We start from the raw sequence: 22,253 nt of genomic DNA, 5'->3' as shown, positions 1-22,253 counted from the left end.
TATTTCCCCCTTACTACTCAAGAAAAGTATTCTTTTTTAAAAATTAATTAATTAATTTATTTATTTTTGGCTGTGTTGGCTCTTCATTGTTGTGTGTGGGCTTTCTCTAGTTGTGGCGAGAGGACGCTGCTCTTCGTGTGGTGCATGGGCTTCTTATTGGGTGGCTTCTCTTGTTGTGCAGCACGGGCTCTAGGCGCTCGGGCTTCAGCAGTTGTGGCATGCAGGCTCAGTAGTTGTGGCTCTCGGGCTATAGAGCGCAGGCTCAGTAGTTGTGGCTCACAGTCTTAGTTGCTCCGCGGCATGTGGGATCTGCCTGGACCAGGGCTCGAACCTGTGTCCCCTGCATTGCCAGGTGGATTCTTAACCACTGTGCCAGCAGGGAAGTCCAAGAAAAGTATTCTATCATGAAGAGAATATTTGAAGACACTCCCAGAAGTGACAACAAAGATACGAGAGAGACAGTGATATGATTACCAGGTTTTTTTTAGCTTGTACAGGAATTTCCTCATGCGAGATGGGCAGTATGGTATAACGCAGGCAACAGAAGCTATAGAGAAATACAAGATCTCCTATTCCACCTGTCTCAGGAGGAAAAGACAAGCATGGCCACACCTTCAGAGCCAGAAGTAGCCTCATGTTTTTAGTCATCCATCATCCATCCATCCATCCATCCATGAATCCGTCTTACAGATTTATTGAGCATTTACTATGTGCCAACACTAAGCTGGAAATATAGTGGAGAAAAATGCAGATATGGATCCTACTCTCATGAATAAAGTGTGTTCTTAGATCACAAATTTAATCAGTGGCCCTTCCTCTATAGACATTTGTTTAGGCAGCCAGCTGGCCCTAGAGAAGACCAAGTGATGTGTTTTCTCATTGGACTGACATTTTTTTTTTTCAGGTAAAAATCACGTTTTCCTTTTAATTGACACCGTTTCCTCTCTCGGGTGCTACTTTGGTAATGATTAGGTCCCCACCTCTCAAGAACATTGCATCCGAACAGGCTGAGACGGAGCCAGTGTGAACACAGACCCCAAACCTGGGCTTTCGGAATAACAAGAACAGAAAAAACCAGCCTTTCTCTTCACTTACAAAGGAGTCACTCAGAGGGTCCAAAGCTCTGTTTTCCAAACGTAGAAAACCTGGAGCTCAATGCAAACTGGAAACCAAAATATATCAGAAATGAAGCATAGTGCTTCCTCAAATACTCAAGGTCTGATCATCCTGCCTCTTCTACAAGGAATGGCCCGACTCCAGTATTTTTAAAGGAAGATGTTTTGTTTCTATTTCACTTTCCAACTGGGTATGAAATCTACTAAAAGGGATACAGTGAATCAGAATAAGTCAGCTCACTCACAAGAGACACTCCCAGATAATGATTATTGGTTGCTGAGATTATTCAGCACATTATTTCAAAGCGGCAAAATTCAGGACAATCTGAGAAGAGAATTCAAAAGTGGCAGCTACATTCGCTGATAGCTTCATGTGAGACACACATTCATACAACCCATTTTTCAGTGTATATGTCAAGGGGCCAAGACCCCTGATCAGCACAATAAGTTATTGTGTACATTACAGTACACAGAACAGAGGGAGAGACACTTTCTTGGAGAGGCTCACACGCTCTGAAGGAGGCCGGAGCCCAGCGCCCCGGGCCCTCATTAGCTGGACCCCTCCTTTTCTCTGGTTACGGTGGCCTCAGAGGCAGCTGTTTCCTCTAATCGATCCGCTGGCTTCTCCTCCTCCTCCTGGGGATAGAGGTCCGGGTACTTCTGCATGCGCTCCTGCATGGTGCGGAGCTGGTCTACACAGTCCGACCCCTTGACATCCTCTGTGCTGCAGTGGAAGCAGGAAAAGGCCGCCTTGAACTGTTCCCCGCGCGGGCCGCTGGCCATGCCCCCAAGGCACGGGCAGTTCCAGCTGATGTTGTCTCCGTTGGGCAGGATCAGTCCGTGCTCCTCGGACGGATCATTGGGGTCGTCGGCCACCAGCTCCGCGTTCCTTGGAGTTTCATGGTCTTTGGTTACAAATATGCTTCGATCCTTCCCTTCCTGCTGGCTGTAGGCCATGGTGCAGCCCGGCGCTCCGACCTCGCGGCGATTGTGGCAGCGGCCTCGCGCCGTGACCTCTCCGCTGCGGGGCGGGTGGCTTTGGAGCGACATTTTTACGGGCACTCAGGAGTACTTTTGTTTGCAGAACATTGCAAAAAACACTGATGAGAAACTCAGACTTCAGGGAGAGAATGGGGGAGGGGGAAGGTTGGCAGAGCTGCCAGGAATTACTGTGGGGAAAAGCTTCTCAGAACGGTGTGTCCTGGAACATACACCGAAAGAGTTATCCCTTTTCTATAGTATTTCTGTGACTAAAATAATGGTACAGTAATAATGAAGCTAATATATATCCCCACCAATTCCACATCTTCTGCTCTCTGCCCTTTATTATCCTTTCTCAGGTCTTTTTCAGGCTGCTAGGCATGCTGTCTTTTTGAGAAATTTTCTTGGCTCCCATTAGAGTTTCTTCTTTCAGTTCCATGAGATTCAGCTTTATTTACAAAATGTTGGTTTTATGAGTTCATATTATTCTTTTACTGGCAGCTCTAAAACCCTTTCTCTTGCCAGTAAAGGGAAAAAGGCAAAGAAGAGTTAGGAAGCAGCATTTCTGAGGATAAAAAACAGAAATCACTTTCTAGGACATCAAAAGGCAATGAATTGGGCTTCCCTGGTGGTGCAGTGGTTGAGAATCTGCCTGCCAATGCAGGGGACACGGGTTCGAGCCCTGGTCTGGGAAGATCCCACACGCCGCGGAGCAACTAAGCCCGTGAGCCACAGCTACTGAGCCTGCGCGTCTGGAGCCTGTGCTCCGCAACAAGAGAGGCTGCCATAGTGAGAGGCCCGCGCACGGCGATGAAGAGTGGCCCCTGCTTGCCGCAACTAGAGAAAGCCCTCGCACAGAAACGAAGACCCAACATAGTCATAAATAAATAAATAGATAATAATTAAAAATGAATATCTGCTTATTAAAAAAAAAAAGGCAATGAATTGAGAAACATCTAGCCAATTTCATGAGACAGTGCCGACCTCTTAGTTCTGTTCTTCTAAGGGAAGTCCCTTGCATGGATTCTACATCTCAGATTTATTAATCCACATAGCTTCCCATGCAACAAATCCCTGTCTTTTTCTTAATTTGTCTTAGCTGAACTAAATGAAAATCAATCTTTGTTGAACTAAAGTTTGGGAGAGCATCTAGGGAAGCCTGGGCACGAACTTCTGGGGAAAGGCGAAGAAGTCTGGAGGTTAGCTGAACTCCTGGTTCAGAACAGCTGTAATTTTTCTATTCTTCCTGTATAGATGATTTCCTCTACCCTTTTCTTTTCTATTAAAAGCTTCATTTTTAAAAATATGATAGCAGATATCAAATAAAATTATACAACTATCCAAGTAATATTGATATATCATACATCGTCTTTTCTACATACTAAGTACTGTGATAATCACTTTTTATTCACTGTGTTCTTTACTTCCCATAATAATCCTACATACTGAGTATAATTATTCACATATTATATATGAGAAACTTAAGGCTCAAAGAGGTTACATATTTAATCCAAGGTCACACAGCAGTTAAGTGGCAAAGACGGGATTCAAACACAGGGCTGTGTGATTTAGAAGAATATGATTTTAACCACTGATACAATCACACAGTATTCCCTAATGTTCTGATACTTACTTAAATAATTGTGTGATTGTGTCTACAGGGATCCTTGAGTTCCCAGTTTCAGAGCTAAAGATAAAATTATACAAAGATATACATACTTAACATAATAATTTATTCAATGTCCTTTAAAATATGACAATACAAATTAAGGATTTGCATATCGCCACTTAATCCCAGATAGTTAAATGACTTATAAAATCAGAGACAGGGATGCATTAGGTATTGGAACCTAAAAGTCCCTCATTTCTTTATCCAGCACTCTGCCACACTAAATTGTCTGTCCAAACAAGCTCCAACTCAAATATGTTGCTTCCTAAAACCTTTCATCTCACTTCAGGAAATCACCAAGTCTCATCCCAGTCTATGAACACTCATGTTTGCGGACTGTCATCTGGTTTGGTATAAGAATACAGGCTCCACCGTGTCTACAAAGCCAACTTCTACAGTTACTTAGACCCCAAGCAAAACTGGAAATCTGGGTTCAATTTACAAGACGCTCCTTCAACTCAAAGCAAAATAGAGAACAGGTTCTGCGTCTCCTATCTTGGCGAGAGATGAAGTTGGGAAAGGCTGGCCTTTTTCCCATCAGACTCTGGATGCTTCCTCTGAGAGAGGTGTGTAGTTAAAGTCTGGGGAATTTCTCCCATGGTACCACGGCCTCACCTGGAAGGCAAGGGGCCCTTTTAGATCTATTCTACTGCCTTCCCACACTCTGCCACATCCTTGTATTCACCTTTCATTATCCCAACTCACCAACATAAAAATATTCCTTCCTACATTCAGGAAATTTACAACTGCAAGAAATGGAGCCAAGTAACTTGTAGGAACTGAAGGAGATATTGGTGGCTGGCAGAAACAGGAGGCTTGAAGGTAGGACTGATAAAATAGAATTTGAGAAGGATGGAGTGCTGTCTCTGAGTAAGACGGAAGCAGAGCAGGAGCATGTTAAGCATTTGTAAAGATGTGAAGGGAAAGGACAGGATGATAGCTTTGTTCACCAAATCACAGTACGCAAGACCTTGAGAGCACAGCTTTCAGTTACAGAGAGTAGTTTTAGGGAAGATAGAACAATAGCTTTAAACAACAGCAAATGATTCGAGAAAAATGGAAGTAAACACAATAATGATATCATTAGTTAGTAACAGAAGTTAAAAATAGTTACCACTTTTAAAGTTGACATGAGAAATGAAACATGTTTCTCTTTGACCTCCCTCAGTCAGAGGTAGATATCTGGATGGACCTCTGTCTGATCCAAAGATATTCCATTTAAGTGGAAATTTAAATTATTCTTAAAGTGATTTTAACTTTAGGCAATAGATTGAACAGAAGAAAGTCTGCTCAATAGCTGAATAACTATTGAATAACTCAAATCTACCAAACTCCTTCTGTACTCCAGCCTGTATCTTTCTCACCTGTTCTTTTATTGTTTTCTCAAACAAAACAAACAAACAAAAAATTGGAAGGAGTGACAATCCTTGTCTTTATTCCATCCTGGTTTTCCCTCCATACTTTTGATAGTTCCTCAGACAAACAATCATCCTATAAGCTAGACTGGATTCTGAAGAAAGGTCCCATGGAAGGTAAGTAACTCTTCCAGCTGAGGGATGTGACTTTTGGAAACAACCTAAATGTCTATCAGAAGATGACTGGATAAAGAGAATGTGGTATATATATATGCAATGGAATGTTATTGTGTGACATTCAACCAGTTACTTAATTTCCTGAGCCTCACATTTCTCAGTGACACAGTTAGGGATTATAAAACTTGACTCACAGGACTGTTGGATGGATTAAATAGCACAACACATGTAGAGCACCTCCATTAATCACTGGCGTGTAATGTCATGGAGTACACACACACACACACACACACACACACACACACAATGTTATTTCCAAAAAGATAGGTTTAACTCCATTGGTTTAGTGTTATTTTGGTTTTCCCCCAATAGTCAAGGAATAGATTGTTAAGAATGACCAAAGCAGAGGAGAGTAGACAAAAAGTGGGAGTGATTGAATCAGCAAGGTCTCGTCCAATGGGAACTAAATTGAAAGCTGAAAGACCTCAACTTAGTCCTGACACTGCCGCGCAATGCCTATGTGACTTTTGAAAAAATCGTTTAATTCTCTTTCTAAACATGTGCTGAAATAGACTGCTATAATTATGTGCTTCTAGATTATTTCATCCTTGAAATAGATAAACAAGATAGAGAAATAATTATATAATCCAGGGTTTGAAGGAACACTGTGTTCTTAATGCTATTTTGAAAGTGGTTCTTCCAGGGCTGACTGGTGTTTGGGTGTCCACCCCTGGGCTTGAAAACCACTAGCAAGATGCCTTGCAAAAATTTCACTCAAATCACCACCTCCCAGTTGGCCCTCTCTGCTGTCAAATAACTTCATTCATTCAAGTTGGACATTGATATGCTTTGAAATCCTTGGGACAAAAAAAAGCAATCTTTTTAGCCGGGGTTTGGTCAGTGGAGAAAAATCTCGCGGCAGAGATCTGAAACTCTACAATTCCTCTCCTTTGTTTCATCATCTAGTCACTGCAAACCCTGGAAATAGGATGAAATTCATAAAAAGTTGGAAGAGGACAGAAAGGAAAAATTTCCAGGTTAGTAGTAGGGAGAGTGTAGTGCAGAACATATCTGCTGATCAAGGCAAGAAGTGAACAGGCTGTGAAATAAGAGATTGTTTCCACATCTGACTCCTCCCTGATAGAATTGTGATGGAAAATACTGCAGTGACATGTGGGTTGGGATGACCTGTGGAAATGTAATTTAGCCTGCCCACTGCTGTTCACTTAAACAGTCCTGTAACCAGTGCTTGTCTGAATCTTGGCGACATCATCCCTGACCCTGATTCTTCCAATTTAGCATTCTCCCTGTTTCCTGTCTTTCTTGTAATCCTACATTATTTCTTTCCTGCCACTATGAAATTTTAAAAGAGATTTTTATTTTGTTGAGGGGATGAAGGGATTTTTCATTGGAGTGCTTTCTCTGGTTTTTGGTAGGAGATAAATGAGTGCAAGTAAGAATGGGATCAAAAGGAAGGGAAGAGAAACTAAAGGGAACAGGATGTAATTTTTGGTTTTGTTTTGTTTTGAGAGAGCAACAGAAGGGCAGGAGAAATGGATATGGGGTGGGGTCCGGGATGAGTAAGGAGGAGAGTCTGGCGTGAACACTTGTTTGCCTTGCTCTCCCACCAGACTGTGAGGTTTCTGAGGTTAGCTGCTGGATCTTTTCATTTTTTTAAATTTATTTTTTATACAGCAGGTTCTTATTAGTTATCTATTTTATACATATTAGTGTATACATGTCAATCCCAGTCTCCCAATTCATCCCATCCCCCCCAACTTTCCCCCCTTGGTGTCCATACATTTGTTCTCTACATCTGTGTCTCTATTTCTGCCTTGCAAACCAGTTCATGTATACCATTTTTCTAGATTTCACATATATGTGTTAATATATGATATTTGTTTTTCTCTTTCTGACTGACTTCACTCTGTATGACAGTCTCTAGGTCCATCCATGTCTCTACAAATGACCCAATTTCGTTCCTTTTCGTGGCTGAGTAATATTCCATTGTATATATGTACCGCATCTTCTTTATCCATTCGTCTGTCAATGGGCATTTAGGTTGCTTCCATGACCTTAGCCACTGGATCTTATTCATCTTTCTAACATACAATAGCTGCCCAGTGCTTGAATTGAGTCAGTATCCTATCCCTCTTATATCCCCAATTCTCTGGTGACATAGTAGATAGTGGAAAAGAGCATGCGTTTTGGAGTCAGCAGGACTGAATTTGAATTCTGCTCTGTCACTTAGTGATCTCTGCCATTTCTCTGATTCTCATTTTCTTTATCTGAAAAAAATGGGGGTGCTGATGGAAAGTAGTTTATAAAGTTGTAGTGAGGATTAAATAAGATAATGCATGTGAGCATCTAGCAGGCACAGCGTTGGCATATGGTAAATGTTCCATGAAAGTAGTCCTTCTTATTATTCTTGCTAATTAGCGACGTGACCCTGGATAAGTCATTTCCTCACTGTAGCATGTGAAGGATGACAATTGTTACATAAAGTGTTGTAAAGATTTAATGAGATAATCCTTGTAAACTACCCAGTAAGTGTCTGTAATATAGTAGTTGCTCATTAAATGTTAGTTCCCTTCCTTATATTCCCAGCTGTCTGTCCCATTCTTTTCTTTCACTTTTCCTCTGAATGTAACCAGTCCTCTGGCCAAACTGAGCAACTTGTTCTAAGATGTCCTTCAGTGTTTGTCATCACACCTTTGCTCATTTAATTGCATAATCTCTTTTTCTGCATTCTTGTCTCTGTCTATTGCAACCTTGGGCATCTTTTAAGGCTTATCTCAAATACCACCTGCTTCACTATGTATTACATAAGTAAGCTTCCCAACTTGGTTATCTCTCCTTCCTTAAACACTCCCTTAGCATTCTGTTTTATTTCTTTAGTAGCGCACACCTTCTTCCTCTCTGAATTACAGGCATTTCTGTTCTCCGTATGTGCCACACACCCTTTCCCCAACTATAGATGGTACAATCACAGGTCTCTTCCCCTTCCCACCCCAGGCACATTTATCCACCAGGGTCCAACTGACTATCTAGGAAACTGTCATCTCTGGAAAGACTGGATTCTTTCTTCTGAAAGAAGGAAAAGACTCTCTTGCTGAATTCACATATTGAGTTAAATGCCTCTGGTGTGTCCTCATAGTAACCCTAGGACACTCTTTCATAAATCACACCCAGTTTCACTGCAAAATACTGAAATTGTCTGTTTACATGACAGGGTCCTACAATGAATTTTAAGCTCCTCAAAGGGAAGTCAGGGCTTGTATTCTATTCATCTTTGTAGCCCTAGTCCCATATACATTGTCTTACCTGCAAACCTTGTGCAGTGCTTGAAAACTGTGAGAGCTCAGTGAAGTTACCCTGAACAATCCACTCCCGCAGTCTATCATAACACACACTAAATGTATCTCTGCTGTTTAGTTGAAGTATAAATTTAATTCCTTGCAAAGATAGGAAATTGCTATAATCTGAAACACAAAATAATTATAAGTATGCTCAAAGAAGGGAAAAATACTATTTCACTCATATTTTTTCTACCTTTGGCTTATATGGTAATCCAACTATTAAATTAGCTGGTTATCCACTTTGTGAAATAGCAATGTTCCCGAAAAATTTTCAGATGATAACATTGTAAAATCAAATTATAGTGTAAGTACAGGAAAAACTGTCCTTTCTCTTCAAAGAAAATCACTTGAAAGCAAGAATTCCTCTGGAACAGTAAAACAAGAAATGTTCCCTTACTGTGTGTGGGATGTAAATTTTCCCCTTGCGGGTTTTTCTTTCCATGTAGATTTTTACACATGGATCTGCTGGAGTGAACCTGTATATACAAGTTGAGGTCATAGAAATAAACTGACTCCATGTACAGCACCAAACGTTTGCAGATTACAGATATAAGAATTTCAGTGGGGCTTCCCTGGTGGCTCAGTGGTTGAGAATAAGCCTGCCAATGCAGGGGACACGGGTTTGAGCCTGGTCTGGGAAGATGCCACATGCTGCAGAGCAACTAAGCCTGTGCACCACAACTACTGAGCCTGTGCCCTAGAGCCCGTGAGCCACAACTACTGAGCCCGTGGGCCACAACTACTGAAGCTCATATGCTTAGAGCCTGTGCTCTGCAACAAGAGAAGCCACCGCAATGAGAAGCCCACACACCACAACGAAGAGTAGCCCCCGCTCGCTGCAACTAGAGAAAGCCCATGTGCAGCAACAAAGACTCAACGCAGCCAAAAATAAATAAATAAATTTATCAATCAATCAATCAATGTATTAAAAAAAAAAAGAATTTCAATGGACAGAAAACAAGAATATAGGAAGATGGCCAAAAGGCCATTATTAATTAAATAATTAAATTAACTACTTTTTTCATTAAGTTAAAAAATGAATAATATTTATTAAACAGTTTCATTTCTTTCTTGTCTTCGCTTTTTTTCTGTTTCACCAAAACAAGCCTCTCATCTATGCCAACTATCTTAAAACAAAGCACAATTTTTGTTAGAAAAGGAAAAATGTGAATGTCTTATCTAGAAGTAATATACAAAAAGTTCATTCACAAAAAAGAGAGACTAAGGCTATCTCCTCTCTCTCTACGTGCAATTTTTTTTATGCTCACTGAACATTTGCTGAATAGCTGAAAGGAAGAAAATTTTGTGCCATTTTCGCTTTTCCCAGAAGTTGTGCTGTATTTCTTGGAATGAATTTCAGTACTTTCTTTCCATCTTCAGATGACATATGAACTTTCTCACAAGGTCAGCAGCCAGAGCTGGAGGATTTGTGGGGATACACATTTTGAAGCCAAAGATTCTTGGGAACGAGAAAGAACTCGAATACAGATATTGGCTGTTCTCTATACCGTGGACTCTTGAGAAGAGCAGGGCTTAAATACTTAATATTGTGGTGCCAGGAATAAATCAAATGGACAATGGTGCAAAAGTAAAAATGTTCCTGGAACAATTGGAGGTCAGTTGGCAACTTTAACTTGGACTTCTCAGCCTTACATTTGGTCTTCATATTGTGCTTTGTACCTAAACTCACCCCTTCGAGGGCCAGGCACAGTTCCTCTGGCTGAGATTTTTCCTGTGTATGCTCAAGGAGAAGTAAAAATACGGACTCACTGCTCCTCGTGCCAGCGTGTCTTTCTGTTGCACAAAAAGAAAGCAACCACATGACTGCCATGAAGAGATTTGGCAAACCTGGCTTGTAGGGTTGATTTCCATATGGTGTAAGATTAGAATTAATTATTCAAATGAGGGCAGTTAAAGAACCCTCAGGCATTTTGAATGTTCTGAAAAAAAAAAATAGCTCAAGAAAGGAAAAGATACTGGAACATTTCAGTGAATATCTAAATAAATTTATACAGGCCCTGGCATGTAACTTATTATTTAAACTATCTAATCTAGGACTTAAATGATACTTTAAAGAAAAAATTCCCACCAGTGACATGCACAAAAATTGATTTAAAAAAATAGAATATATGCATACAAAAGAAGCAATTCTGGGGCTTCCCTGGTGGCGCAGTGGTTGAGAATCTGCCTGCCAATGCAGGGGACGCGGGTTCGAGCCCTGGTCTGGGAAGATCCCACATGCCGCGGAGCAACTAGGCCCGTGAGCCACAACTACTGAGCCTGCGCGTCTGGAGCCTGTGCTCCGCAACAAGAGAGGCCGCGATAGTGAGAGGCCCGCGCACCGCGATGAAGAGAGGCCCCCGCTTGCCACAACTAGAGAAAGCCCTCGCACAGAAACGAAGACCCAACACAGCCAAAACTAACTAACTAACTAACTAACTAGACAGTTTAAAAAAAAAAAAAAGAAGCAATTCTTAGTACTCTTCAAAGAGGATCAGGATAAAGAGTATGCAAACAACTGAGCAAGTCTATAATAAAAAGCCATAATAAATGCATGTAAATACAAAATATAGTCTAAAATATTATCTTGATAAAGAGAATATAGTTTATAAAGTTCTTATGGGGACGCTTGGAACTGTCAACTGACTTGTCCAAAAAGATATCATGGCTTGGATGCCTTGGGTTTTACCTGACTTCAAACAGTTCTCTGTGTGCATGTTTATATGTGAGTGTACATATAATTTGTATTGGATTATATATCATTTATATTTTATTATAAGTATCTAAAGAGTGAAGATTATGTATTCTAACATACATAATATCTGTATTCTAATATAACACATGATGCATTGCTTGGCAAATAGTAAGCACTTAATAATTATTTGCTAGATAGAATTTATAAAAACAAGTTAACATATTACTGACAAGGCAGTTTCTAAGCACAATAATGATAATTCATTCATTTGCTAATTTTTCTACAAGACTTTTTTTTTTCACACACACACACTGTAATTTATTTTTACAAGAGATAAATAAGCTGACACCAAGCATTGTAAATGGATGACCACAACCAAAGCAACAATGATGGCAATTACCCAACACGAAACACACTCATACTATGTCATAATATTGACATTCAGTCCAGTAATCCTCCCCTGTAACAGGTCCTTTACTTTGCAGTGAAAATTGATTTCTACAAGACTTTTAAACTACTACTTACTTTATTCCAGATACTGTTTTTTTGATTTTCTCTTGTTGACTTTTTTTTTTTTAATTTTTATTGGAGTATATTTGATTTACAATATTGTGTTAGTTTCAGGTGTACAGCAAAGTGAATCAGTTGTACGTATACATATATCCACTCTTTTTTTGTTTGTTTAGATTCTTTTCCCATATAGGCCATTACAGAGTATTGAGTAGAGTTTCCTGTGTTATACAGCAGGTTCTTATTAGTTACCTATTTTATACATAGTAGTGTGTATATGTCAGTCCCAATCTCCCAGTTTATCCCTCCCCCACTTATCCCCTCATAACCATAAGCTTGTTTTCTACATCCGTGACTCTGCTTCTGTTTTGTAAATAAGTTCATTTGTGCCCTTTTTTTAGATTCCACATATAAGCGATATCATATGATATTTGCCTTTCTGTGCAGATGCTGTATTAATTGGAATTCATATCTGTCCTCAAGAAAATTATAGTCTATAGAGAGGATGATATATAAACAAATAATTATAAATACTGTGAGAAAGTCTTAGTTATGTAAAAAGCATTGTGCTGTAGAAAATAGCTTAATAAGGTGGTAATTCTAGTTAATGTAAATGGGCCAAACTCATCAATTAACATACAGACTATTAAAATAGATTTTTAAAAAGAAGTCTAATAATATGTGTTCTCTCAGAGACACATTTAAGACAAAAGATATAGAAAAGCTTAAAAAAAAAGAATGGAAAAATTATTTCAAGCAAATATAAGCCAAAGGAAAGTAGGAGTATCAATCTTAATGTCTGACAAAATAGAAGCCAAGGAAAAATGCCATAAAGGACAATGGAGTATGTTTTATCCTAGAAAAAACACGGATAGAACAGAAAAATATAACCATCTTGAACATGAGGGCACTTAATATTTCAGCACATGTGCACCCAACTTTGCAGTCTGAGAATAGATCAAGTGATACATTTCAAAGGGTCAGGGATAAACGTTGTCCTTTATGGTACATTAAAATTATTTTTTTCGTTTTAATATGATAGTAACTTTTATTTACTTTTCAAACCATCTATTTATCAAGGTGCTATTGTGTGTAGGTACTACTGGTCTAGGCACTGAGAATACAGCACTGAGCAAAGCAGGCAAAACCCCTGCTCCCGTGGAGATTAATTCTAGCAGAGGAGATAAACAATAACATAATACACATAAGTAAATAATTTTGTATGGGATAGTGGTAAATGCTATGAGTAAATGGAAAGATTTCAGGCATGGCTTAGTGGGTCAGCACCTCTTCTACATTCTCTGTAGTTCACTTACTCATACTTGGATGTTCCTTTGGATTAACCCACCCCCATCTGCCCCTGAAACATGTTCATCAATGTGCTGTGCTTTGTTAATGAGCAAGATGGAGAGATCTCTACCTTTGTAGAAGGCAGTTTTGTGGAATGAGATAATCATGAAAGTTCATGATTATAAACTTTGATAAATATTATGAAGGAAAAGTACAGTGAGCTGAGAAAGTACATGACAGAGGATCCAGACTTAGTTTAGAGGGTTAGGAAAAAATTTCTTGAAGAAGAATATTTGATCTGCAATTTGAGGTATAAATAAGAGTTAAATGTATAAAGGGGGTAGTAAGAACAGGAAGAGAAAGAGTCTCACAGGCTTAAGGAACAATAGCTATATAAGTTGTAAGGTGGAATTAGGCTTTGTGTTTTCAAAGGCACAAGATCTTAAGTGTTCTCATTATACACACACACACACACACACACACACACACACCACACAAAAGGTAGCTATGTGAGGTGATGAGTTAATTAACTTGACTATAGTAATCACTTCACACTTATATACCTTAAAAATCATATTGTACAACCTAAATATGTACAATTTTTATTTGTCAATCGTACCTCAATAAAACTGAAAAAAAAAAATAGACATAAGACCAGGTTGGGGAATTAGGCAGGACCATGTGAAAATGCCAAAGATCTAACTTCTTTGAACCTTAAAGGTAATTGAAAACCATTGAAAAAGTTTAAGAAGGAGAAGAGTGATATAATTATATTGTGTTTAAAAAAATGAGTTTGGCTGCAGTGAAGAGAACAGATTGGAAAGAGGTAAGAGTTAACACAGGGAGATCAATTTGGGGGGCCATTGTAGTAGTCCACGTGCTAGAGTGATGGGAGCTTAAACCAAGACGATGCTGAAAAGGAAGAAAGGAAGAGGGATATGAAAGTTGTTTAGAAGGTGATGTTGAAACAATGAATGCAGAGGTAAAGGTGTGGTGTCAAAGGTGGCTTCTTTGCTTCTGCTTTGCACTATCGGTGCTAATTTAGAGCAGTTCATAGTTTGTGGGAGAAATCAAAATGGATATAGTGAGTTGAGGTGCTTTCGTGATATCTAGGTAGAAATATAGAGAAAGTGGTTGGTGTCCAGTGTCTGATTTGAACTGGAAATACAAATCTGAAGGTCATCAGCCCATGCAAATAAAATGGTTACATTTATTTTTCAAAATAAATGAAAATACACCTTTTCCTAAACAGGTTCCCACCTGTCTTCCTCCACAAGAGGAACAGCTTGGTACTCAGGGATGGATGAAGGGGATGAGTCCTTAGGGGTAAGTGACTGTCATTTCCTTTTGCTTACTATTTTTCAACTCCTTTACCAGGAACAATAATAAGCCAAATAATGATAGTAATAATAATAAAACCAAACAATATATTGCACAATCTCAACAAAATTGAGTTATATATAGCGAATTTAAACCAAATAAGCCCACTGGGATGATTTGCTCAGAGTAGGTGATCAATACACATTTGTTGTTTGACCAAGTCACACGGAAAGTATTGTTAAATCACTTTTATAATGATGGCTTATAATTGAGTTAGTTGTAAGAACCATGACTATGGCCATAAATACTTCTACACTCTCCTTTAAGAAGACAAGAGAAAGCCCTTCCCAATCTGGAGGGGATGACTTTGGCTACCATAGTTCAGTGACAACATAACCTCAGACCCAAAGTTTCAGTCTGTCACTTAGCCTTTGGTAGGCCATGGGACTTCACAGCTAATATAATTTGGCTAACACAAAGTGTTTTATAAGACAGGCAATGTGGAAAGAACTCGGTAATTTTGTCAAAGTTTTTAAACACTCACCTTCCCAAATACTGCCTCAGTCAAATTAATTTACAAAGATCTTGTATTTTTCGTGTCTTTTTCCATCACCTCTCTAGGGACCAAGGACTTGGCAAGAACCTTAGCTCTAATAGCCCCATGGGATCAGGCTGAACAGTCATCTGGAAGGACCAGAAAAAGACACCAAGTTCAAATTATTATCAAGGAAGGGAAGTCAAGGAGTAAAACCAGAGGGACAATATATTATACCTTGGGTCCTAGGGTAGAGTTTGGGGATGTGTAGACAGGAAATGTGGCCAGAAGTTAAGAGATCAGTAATAGGTCTCCTAACCTAGTGCAAGGAGACAAGAATATGGAAAAAGGTCCAGAATGTATTTGTGAATAAGCAAGGGTGTAGGAGTTTCTTTTATTGGGGCTGGGAGGATGGGGGCATTTAAAAGCTCAGGATCATCTCAGACACCTGGGTACTTTTGCATCACACCCCTCCTTTCTTTTGGAATGCTTCCCTCTCCCTTTGCCTACCTAAATCCTTGCTATTTTCTGTGGACCAGCTCAGGTCCTATATCTTGTGTAACCGTTGATACAATATTTAATTGGCCTGAGAACTAGTGGACAAAAATCTATTTCCTAATAAAAATGCCAAGTCATAGTAGTATGTTTGTTTTAGGAGGTAGATGTTGCCGCCTTTTATGTGTCTTAAAGAATTTTGCCCACTTTTCCCCAGAACTTTCAGTGAGTTTTTCTCTTCTTTTGCTACTGAAAAATTTCTATTTTTAGGAAATAATTACTGAAGATGTTTTAGTACATTAAATTTAATGCATCATATACTTATTGCGGGTTAGGAATCATGTTTTACTTACATTGCTTCATACACTTTTTAATAAAAATAATATCTATTATTTATGAAGTCCCAAATATATTCCAGATATTTCACCTTTTTTATTTCTAATTTTCATAAAACCCTTCCAGATATGCATATTACCTCCATTTTGGGTTTAGAAAGGCTAATTTGCTCAAAAGTTGAACCAGTAAATGTTGAGGTTGAGATCAGAGCTCAGGTTTGAGTTCTCTCCTCTACTCCAGGCTGTCTTGGAATATTTGTCGACTTGACTAATCTGAATTCTTGATTACATAGTTTATGTCCCTCATCTCCTAGACCTTCTGTGACCATCTCCAGAGACAGCCTACACAGGAGCCAAAGAAAGAGAGAGAGAAAGAGAGAGAGAGAGACCCACATTTTGTGCCTCCTCATTTCAAATGAAAAAAGCTTCAGTTTCTTTCTTTCTTTTTTTTTTTTTGGTTTTCTTCTTCCTTCTTTTATACCTTCACTATTCTTTGTCCTTTTACTTGTTCATAAACACTCATTTATTTTTAAAAGTAAGTTTTCAATCCTACTTCCCACCTCCCTGATGTATTTTTCTATCAGTAAATGCCTGGTCTAATCTGAAAAATTTCCAAAGGCTCTTTAGGTAACTAGCTAAATTCCAAAAAGTTAATTTGTTCAGCTGGGGCTGCTAGTTTGTGTGGCCTTCCTATGGAGGGTGGGGGAACATACATACAGTTTCTTAGAGGAGAAAACCAATAGATTCCAGCAAATTTATTCTTGGAAACAACCAAGCTAATCTGTATGCCCCAGACAGCTCTGAGTCTTCTGAGGGTCATGGTCATGTGCTCGTACATTATCAGATCAGCATAGACATGGTGGTGGAAAGAAACTATTGAAAACAGGTTTGGGGATGTATCCCAGAGATCAAATCTATGTACTGAGTTCTCAGTGTATGCTATATGCTTTGTAAAGATGTATATATATAATATATATAAGAAATATATATATAAGAAATATATAAAATATATATATATAAATATATATATATTTTATATATTTATATATATAAATATATTATATTATATTATATATATATAAAATGAGATGTTATATATATGAGATATTATATATATATTATATATAAATATATTATATTATATATTATATATTTTCTATATTATATATTATATATATATTTTATTATATATATATTTTTATATAAAATATATATATAAAATATATATAAAAAATATATATTTTATATATTTTTTATTATTTATATAAATAATATATATATTTATATTTTATTATATATATATATTTATATATATAAATATATATATTTATATATATATATTTTATATATTTATATATAAAATATATATATTTATATATATATATTATATATATAAATATATTATATTATATATTATATATTTTATATATTATATATTTTATATATATTTTATTATATATATTATATATATAAATATATTATATTATATATTATATATTTTATATATTTATATATTTTATATATATTATATATATAAAATATATGTAAGAAATATATAAAAATATATAATATATATATAAAAAATATATAATAAATTATGGCAGTAGGATGTGATCAATGCTGTATTATTCAGGGCCTGTACCGTGTGTTAGGGGAGCCCAGAGAGACCCATTTGACTGGGGCCCTTGATGACTTGATGAGGGGCCGCCAACAGGGAAGGTGCGGTGGGCATTCTAGGTAAAATGAACAGCTAGTACCTAGCACAAACCAGGGAAAGAAAGGAAAAACAAAGAAAGTTTGTAAAGTGCGTGACATCTGCTTACTTTGGAATATTTCTCAAGTGTGATAATCAGTGCTTGCTCTGTGTCAAGTCCTTAACTTGTGCTATTTCATTTGATCTTCAGCTAGGAAGTTAGTTCTGTTATTATTCCCATTTTACATTGCAGAAACTGGGGCACAGAGAAATCAGTAACCTTGAGAACGTTCACGCGTCTATTACACAGTTAATAAGTAGTAGAATCAGGCTGTCTGACTCCAGAGTCTGTGTGCTTAACCCCATGTTATACTCCCTTCTACCAGGCCCTTCCAAGTGTTTGTTGAACTAGAATTAATATTAGTGTGGTTCCTTCTGTGGGTCACTTGTGTGCTTCACTAATCAGAAACCCCTATATTTTAATAGCACTTCACAAAATCTCCTGAGAAGAAAAAAAAGGAGCAGACCCAAAAGGAAATGAAAACCCTTAAAGGTGGAAGAGAGAGAGCTGAAAACAGACTCAATCCTGGATTTAGTTATAGGTCTGAATACCGTGGTGGGACAGGAGGTGATAAAGGTTACATCCTTAGTTAACACTAGAAAGGCAGTGAGTGCCAAAAAACTTGGAAGGCAAGATTCAGACAAAACGTGTCTCATTCACTGGGATTAATGTGCCAACTTTTATAAAAGGAAGATAAAGGATCCTACTAGGGTTCAGGTAGTTCGTTTTTTTGTCATGTGCAGCTTGTGTGACTGTCAGCTGCCCTTAGGAACTTCGTATATTCTTGGCTTTATTATTCACAGAGGCGCTCTCCATGGATCTGAGGCAATAGGCACATGTTGGAGCCTTGGATTCCAAGGGCTTTGAGCGAGCAGATTTGTGAGAAAAGAGTGAAAAGGAAACAAGGAGGAGGATGTTTATTTTTCATAAAGAAACCCTGCCCTCACTTCTTGAACTCAGACCACTCTAGACTTTTTTCCATTTTGCGCAATGTTTGCAACACGGAATAAATTTATTAAAACCAAACAAACTAGGCATTGAGTTTTGGCATTGAGAGTCAGACAGAAATAGAATCAGCTGCTTTTGAGTCGAGTCTAATGATTGATTTACAAACCAGTGGCAGATTAAGGCTGTGCTGGAATGAACTGAACCAAAGTTATTTTCATTCTGAGGGGACGATAGGGAGGCAATATGTCTGGCCTGGCGCCCAGGACAGGAGCTAGTCTGTCGGTTCTGCCCTCCTTTTCCTTCAATTTTCAAAACTGAAAATGTTAGTTCAAGGAACCCTTACAATCACTTTTCCCACCACCTTATTTTGCGTGGCGGAAACTGGGACTCAGAGAAGTAAGGTGTCTTCCCCTTCTGAGCACGGGATCAAACAATACATCACTCAGTTATGAGACGGTACCTACAAAGGGGGATTTTCCGTTTTGGCTCTTCTGGGTTGAAAACCCAATGTGGGAACAATTCAATTTGCACACAGGTGAGCACACATTCTGAGTCAACTCTTTATTAATTGATAGACTCTGCGTTTAAGGATTCTCCTGTTTTCTCCCCTCTACTTCTCAGCCATTCAAGCCTGCCTTTTATGGTGCATCTGGACAAGGGTGTGTGCGTGTTTGTGCAGGGCTAGTTCACTGGAGTTTCTGAGTCCAGGCCAAAGTCAATGTGTATTTTCATATCTCAGAATGCTTTCCATTCTTCATCTCATTTTATCCCGACTGTATACTTGTGAGGAGATAGAAAGTTACGATGAACTCCATTTTACATGCAGGGAAAATGAGACCAAGAGATGTTCTCAAGACGACATGCTGAATTTAATGGGCAAGTCCAGATTCAAACCCAAATGTCGCCTCTCTCACTTCAGTTTTCTTAACAGCAGGCCTCTCTCCCACCATTCCCTCCCGTTAATATGAATTAGAAAAGTTGTCTGATAAAGGAAGACTGGAAGGTACGTATGCTCCTATGCTCATTTTCACAAAAGATGCTTCTGGTTAATTTGTCCAATATGTTGGGCTAATTTTGAAGAGCATTTGGATTCCTAAGAGTCACTTCCTTTTTGGACTTTGTTATTGTAAAGTTTAACTTTCCATGTCTAGACTAAAGAGACAGATCCTTTCACATGCTTCTTTGTGGACAATCCATGCCCAACCCTTCTAGTGGAAAATCATTTTACTGTGACAGATGATAAAAGGCTAGATGTCTTAAAAACAAAACCCATGACAGTCTTTTAAGAGCTGAGCAGAGGAGTAGCTCTGGTGGAAGGCACAGCTGCTTGGAGAGGTGACTTTTTCCTTAACGAGATTCCTATTCCCTTGGAGTTTCTTCCCTTTCATACAACTGTGACCACTTCGCTCAGATCTTAAAGGCTCGATGTCTCCATAGGAAGAAAAAAAATAAAACCTTTTATCTTGTTGGATTTTTGAGTATCTGTTTATTTAAGGATAAACAGAAACATGGTGAAGAACTTGTGGAGGTGCATGAGAAATTAATATTGGCTTCACAAATGAAACAGCCTTTGCTGTGGTTTGGGCTCTATTCCATTTTTGGTGACTAAGAGCTGTAACTATTATATGGTCTGTTCTAAATGCATCCCTTTTAAGATCTTGCTTGATGGTTATCACAGCTTTCCTCATTCATTTCTTACTTATCTAGCAACCAAGTCCTTTTAAGTTTATTCTTAAAATTTTATCTCTTCTTGGAACTTGAGAAAGTTGTGTTTAAAACCGGATGTCTTGAAAACTATGTGAAAATTGTGTTTGTGACTTTTTGGAAATGGCTTGCGCTAAGATACTAAAATGTAACTAGAATCACACAATTAGAAAATGGTGACTTTCTCCTGAGGAAACGCTGATGAACCTGAATATTTTGTAATTTAGCAAATTGGAAAATGAGACGGTGGAAGGAGAAATAGAGGGTCATAAGTTGATGACAATTCTAAAACTGTCACCCTTGGTAAATTGCCATTTTAACACGTGGTCTAGCTTCCATAATTATATCCAGCCTTAACCTCACTGACTGCCATCCTTTTCCAAATACTAGCTGGCCCCAACACAGCAATAGTTCTCTGACCCTTTAGCCCTTGCCTTACAAATCAACATCCCATCATTGGCGAATACCATTCTTGCATTTCACAATCATGGAAATACCTTACCACAAACCACCTGCCTGCCCACAAACACCTAACATTTCCACTTATTGACTGACTTAGCCTCTTCCCCTTTCTAGCCCTGGCATATTACTAGTGGTGTGAAGGGAAAAGAACAGGTGGAGTGGGCAGAATGAGTCAATCCAAGTAATTATTTCCCATTTTCATTCTGTGGCATGTTTGCCTAAGTGCAGTGGAGCGCCCTTTGGGGCCAGTAAGAGTCTCATGATCATGGTGATAAAAGTGGAGAGTTCAGGACAGGGCCAGAACTTTCAATATACTGTTCAGTATATATCTGCTTCCTTCTGGATACTTCGTTCCCTGACTATGCCCCTTTGTGCTATCCCCTCATACTAACTCAACCTGCCTCAACATCTCCCCCATGTCATCACCTGGAGCCACATCCTAGGAAGAGGTAAAGATGGAGGGAGAAGTAGAGACAGAGACCATGAATTGGTAGGAAAGTCATAAAGGATGGACCTCAGGGTTGGTAATTATTAGCAAGAAAGTGAACATACCAGAGGGAATGAGGAGCAGGAAGTGGAGACAGGAAGGTAAGGCACCATTGACTCTGAACATAAGGGAAAAGATATTTAATAAGTGATATGATAGTGTTTATGAAATTTAGTTGGTATAAATAAGCATTATGGTCAGAATTGAGAATTAAATCTAATGTTAGTTTTTGCTCACTCACAAATTACTATTCAAGTCTTCGCTTTCCCTTTGTTGAGTATACATCATCATCATCATTAAAATATTTGAACACTTACTGAGTACATTAGAAATTCAGACCATGTTGCAAGAAGTCATTGAGAGGACATTGACCTGTGAGCTGGACCTGGGCAACTGGAGGCTCCTCACACCCTTGCCTGTCCTTGGAATGTACGTTCTGCCCACTGTTCTCATAGCTGGAGCCATTTCAAGGACACGGCCTTGAGAGAGTAATGTGTTGTTGAGGCCATCTGGACAGTATACATGACTGAACCCTGTTAAGATCTCTATATAAACTTGTAAGATTCTGGTGGGCAGGTGCAGAGATCTACTTGTCTCTCGGCCACCCTAAACAAGCCTTGGATGAAGTCCCCTTGCTGATTAAAACCGCCACCTACTGATCTGGAGTGCTCTCTTTCTTCTGTCTCTCCTTGCTCTTAGTGTGCAGGGGCCAATTTTAGATTTCACCTGGGGAGCTCTCAAGTTTGAGAACCAACAGACCAAATTCCCAGTTAACTTCATATTTGTCCTCTACTGGGAAACCAGATGGCTGGGGATGGGAAGGGGTGAAGTCAACATTATGGGGTCTACTCTGGTTCCTGAAACATCTTCACTGCATGGGAGACACAATAAATGCTTGATGAAAGGATGAATGGGTGAGTGACTGAGAGAACGAGCACTCTTGTACTGCCCCTGGAAGCCTGCTCTAACCCTTTTTGTGAAGATAACATAAGCAAACATTCACCCCCAATCCCAATTCAGTGAAGTAGCTATATATTTTTTTTGGTAAAATAAGTTTATTCT

General features: G+C 38.6%; 1 protein-coding gene across 1 annotated transcript; it reads right to left on the bottom strand.

The window, feature by feature from the left end:
* Window positions 1-1,664: 1,664 nt before the first annotated feature.
* On the bottom strand, window positions 1,665-2,072 carry LOC133101258 (mitochondrial intermembrane space import and assembly protein 40-like). Its single transcript, XM_061205916.1, has one exon. The coding sequence runs from the start codon at window positions 2,070-2,072 to the stop codon at window positions 1,665-1,667; it is 408 nt and encodes a 135-aa protein (XP_061061899.1).
* Window positions 2,073-22,253: the final 20,181 nt, after the last annotated feature.

Source organism: Eubalaena glacialis, chromosome 11 (genome assembly GCF_028564815.1).
Source record: "Eubalaena glacialis isolate mEubGla1 chromosome 11, mEubGla1.1.hap2.+ XY, whole genome shotgun sequence".
NCBI classification, from domain to species: Eukaryota; Metazoa; Chordata; class Mammalia; order Artiodactyla; family Balaenidae; genus Eubalaena; species Eubalaena glacialis.
The sequence above is the reverse complement of the archived record's forward strand: the minus strand, read 5'-3'. Positions and strand labels throughout refer to the sequence as shown.